Source organism: Caretta caretta, chromosome 3 (assembly GCF_965140235.1).
Source record: "Caretta caretta isolate rCarCar2 chromosome 3, rCarCar1.hap1, whole genome shotgun sequence".
NCBI lineage: Eukaryota > Metazoa > Chordata > Testudines > Cheloniidae > Caretta > Caretta caretta.
Window position 1 is genome coordinate 145,716,337 of NC_134208.1, and position 3,883 is coordinate 145,720,219.

General features: G+C 49.6%; 1 protein-coding gene across 1 annotated transcript; it reads right to left on the reverse strand.

Moving 5' to 3' along the window:
• Window positions 1–1,163: 1,163 nt before the first annotated feature.
• Window positions 1,164–2,534, reverse strand: LOC125633848 (uncharacterized). The gene is made up of 2 exons (XM_048843739.2): window positions 1,838–2,534; window positions 1,164–1,249 (listed from the first exon to the last, which is right to left on the reverse strand). Exons 1-2 carry the CDS (start codon window positions 2,418–2,420, stop codon window positions 1,164–1,166), a joined length of 669 nt encoding a protein of 222 aa, XP_048699696.2. The 5' UTR covers window positions 2,421–2,534.
• Window positions 2,535–3,883: the final 1,349 nt, after the last annotated feature.

Below are 3,883 nucleotides of genomic sequence, written 5' to 3' on the forward strand. Positions count from 1 at the left end.
GACCAGAAAATAACTGTTGGGGATGTTGAAATGCCTATATGTATCCTTGGGGACCCAGCCTACCCCTTAATGCCATGGCTCATGAAGCCGTACACAGGCAGCCTGGACAGTAGTCAGGAGCTGTTCAACTACAGGCTGAGCAAGTGCAGAATGGTGGTAGAATGTGCATTTGGACGTTTAAAGGCACGCTGGCGCAGTTTACTGACTCGCTTAGACCTCAGCGAAACCAATATTCCCACTGTTATTACTGCTTGCTGTGTGCTCCACAATATCTGTGAGAATAAGGGGGAGACGTTTATGGCGGGGTGGGAGGTTGAGGCAAATCGCCTGGCTGCTGGTTACGCGCAGCCAGACACCAGGGCGGTTAGAAGAGCACAGGAGGGCGCGGTACGCATCAGAGAAGCTTTGAAAACCAGTTTCATGACTGGCCAGGCTATGGTGTGAAAGTTCTGTTTGTTTCTCCTTGATGAAACCCCCCGCCCCTTGGTTCACTCTACTTCCCTGTAAGCTAACCACCCGCCCCTCCTCCCTTCAATCACCGCTTGCAGAGGCAATAAAGTAATTGTTGCTTCACATTCATGCATTCTTTATTCATTCATCACACAAATAGGGGGATGACTACCAAGGTAGCCCAGGAGGGGTGGTGGAGGAGGGAAGGAAAATGCCACACAGCACTTTAAGCACAGCACTTTAAAAGTTTACAACTTTAAAATTTATTGAATGACAGCCTTCTTTTTTTTGGGCAATCCTCTGTGGTGGAGTGGCTGGTTGGCCGGAGGCCCCCCCACCGCGTTCTTGGGTGTCTGGGTGTGGAGGCTATGGAACTTGGGGAGGAGGGCGGTTGGTTACAGAGGGGCTGCAGTGGCAGTCTGTGCTCCAGCTGCCTTTGCTGCAGCTCAACCATATACTGGAGCATACTGGTTTGGTCCTGCAGCAGCCTCAGCATTGAATCCTGCCTCCTCTCATCACGCTGCCGCCACATTTGAGCTTCAGCCCTCTCTTCAGCCCGCCACTTACTCTCTTCAGCCCGCCACTTACTCTCTTCAGCCCGCCACCTCTCCTCCCGGTCATTTTGTGCTTTCCTGCACTCTGACATTATTTGCCTCCACGCATTCGTCTGTGCTCTGTCAGTGTGGGAGGACAGCATGAGCTCGGAGAACATTTCATTGCGAGTGCGTTTTTTCTTTCTTTCTAAGCTTCACTAGCCTCTGGGAAGGAGAAGATCCTGTGATCATTGAAACACATGCAGCTGGTGGAGAAAAAAAAAGGGACAGCGGTATTTAAAAAGACACATTTTATAAAACAGTGGCTACATTCTTTCAGGGTAAACCTTGCTGTTAACATTACATACATAGCACATGTGCTTTCGTTACAAGGTCGCATTTTGCCTCCTCCCACCGCGTGACTACCCCCTCAACCTTCCCCCCTCCCTGTGGCTAACAGCGGGGAACATTTCTGTTTAGCCACAGGCAAACAGCCCAGCAGGAATGGGCTCCTCTGAGTGTCCCCTGAAGAAAAGCACTCTATTTAAACCAGGTGACCATGAATTATATCTCACTCTCCTGAGGATAACTCAGAGAGATAAAGAACGGATGTTGTTTGAATGCCAGCAAACATACACTGCAATGCTTTGTTCTACAATGATTCCCGAGTACGTGTTACTGGCCTGGAGTGGTAAAGTGTCCTACCATGAAGGACGCAATAAGGCTGCCCTCCCCAGAAACCTTTTGCAAAGGCTTTAGGACTACATCTAGGAGAACCGCAAATGCCAGGGCAAAGTAATCCTTTCACATGCTTACTTTTAAACCATGTATAGTATTTTAAAAGGTACACTCACCAGAGGTCCCTTCTCCGCCTGCTGGGTCCAGGAGGCAGCCTTGGGTGGGTTCGGGGGGTACTGGCTCCAGGTCTAGGGTGAGAAACAGTTCCTGGCTGTCGGGAAAACCGGTTTCTCCGCTTGCTTGCTGTGAGCTATCTACAACCTCCTCCTCATCATCATCTTCTTCGTCCCCAAAACCTGCTTCCGTATTGCCTCCATCTCCATTGAAGGAGTCAAACAACACGGCTGGGGTAGTGGTGGCTGAACCCCCTAAAATGGCATGCAGCTCATCATAGAAGCGGCATGTTTGGGGCTCTGACCCAGAGCGGCTGTTCGCCTCTCTGGTTTTCTGGTAGGCTTGCCTCAGCTCCTTCAGTTTCAAGCAGCACTGCTTCGGGTCCCTGTTATGGCCTCTGTCCTTCATGCCCTGGGAGATTTTCACAAAGGTTTTGGCATTTCGAAAACTGGAACGGAGTTCTGATAGCACGGATTCCTCTCCCCAAACAGCGATCAGATCCCGTACCTCCCATTCGGTCCATGCTGGAGCTCTTTTGCGATTCTGGGACTCCATCATGGTCACCTGTGCTGATGAGCTCTGCATGGTCACCTGCAGCTTGCCACGCTGGCCAAACAGGAAATGAGATTCAAAAGTTCGCGGTTCTTTTCCTGTCTACCTGGCCAGTGCATCTGAGTTGAGAGTGCTGTCCAGAGCGGTCATAATGGAGCACTCTGGGATAGCTCCCGGAGGCCAATACCATCGAATTGTGTCCACAGTACCCCAAATTCGAGCCGGCAACGTCGATTTAAGCGCTAATCCACTTGTCAGGGGTGGAGTAAGGAAATCGATTTTAAGAGCCCTTTAAGTCGAAATAAAGGGCTTCATTGTGTGGACGGGTGCAGGTTTACATCGATTTAACGCTGCTAAATTCGACCTAAAGTCCTAGTGTAGACCAGGGCTAAGAGCCCTTTAAGTCGAAATAAAGGGCTTCATTGTGTGGACGGGTGCAGGTTTACATCGATTTAACGCTGCTAAATTCGACCTAAAGTCCTAGTGTAGACCAGGGCTTAGGCATTTACATAAAGGGAATTAGGTTTCTAAATGCCACATTAGGTTCCTAAATCCAAAATATGGATCCTCATACCTCTGCAGGTGCCTTAATTCCCAAGGCACTTAAGTTTCTATTGGTAAAGTCCCCAATGGCACCTAAATTTCTTCTGGTGGGTATGAACTGAGCCGCCTCAGTGCTGATGCCCTGTTCACATCTAAGCCTTGACAGGATTCACAAACTAGGTGTTCCCCTGCCTATCTCACCTGTGGCGTCTGATCCAATCATTCCAATCTCGGAGCATGGCTACCAACTGGGCCCCAACAAACACAGCTCCCACCCCCGACTCTATAACTGAATAGTTAGAGCACGCACTGAGGGTATAGGAGACCCAGGTTCAAATCTCCACTCTCCCTGATTTGGAGCAGGGTTTTGAACCTCTTCTCTGCTAGCTGAGTGACCTAACAACCAGGCTGTGGGATATCTTAGGGTGGGTCTCTCTTTGTGTAAAATGTTTATTGATGCAGGAACTGAAACCCAGATTTCCCAGAAGAGTGCACTAACCACTAGACTACAGAATCATTGTCTTTTTCTGGCCCAGTGAATATTTGTTTCATATAAACATAAGAACTCTAGCAGGAGATTCTGAGAGCAGCCCTGCCCAGAAGTTAGTGCACTCAGCAGGGGACCTGAATGCAAATCCCCATTCCATGGCAACTAGAGTAGGGATTTGAACTTAGGTCTCCTATTTGCTGGCTAAGTGCTCTATCAGGCTATTAGGTACAGAGGGACTAAGGCCTTCTTCAGCTGTGTTTTTTTCCCTCCCCGTCAAGAAAGGGCTGGCATGGCTTAGGCATCTAACTGCAGGATATGGTTCACAGCTGTGAATCCAGAGTAGAGGGATGCACCTCCTGTTAGATGCCTAAGTCCCTTTGAGGCTGGGGCTTAGGCCACACCCCTCTCCTCAGCATTTCCTCTGGTTAGCTTATGTGGCTCCCCGCTCCACATGCTGGCCACA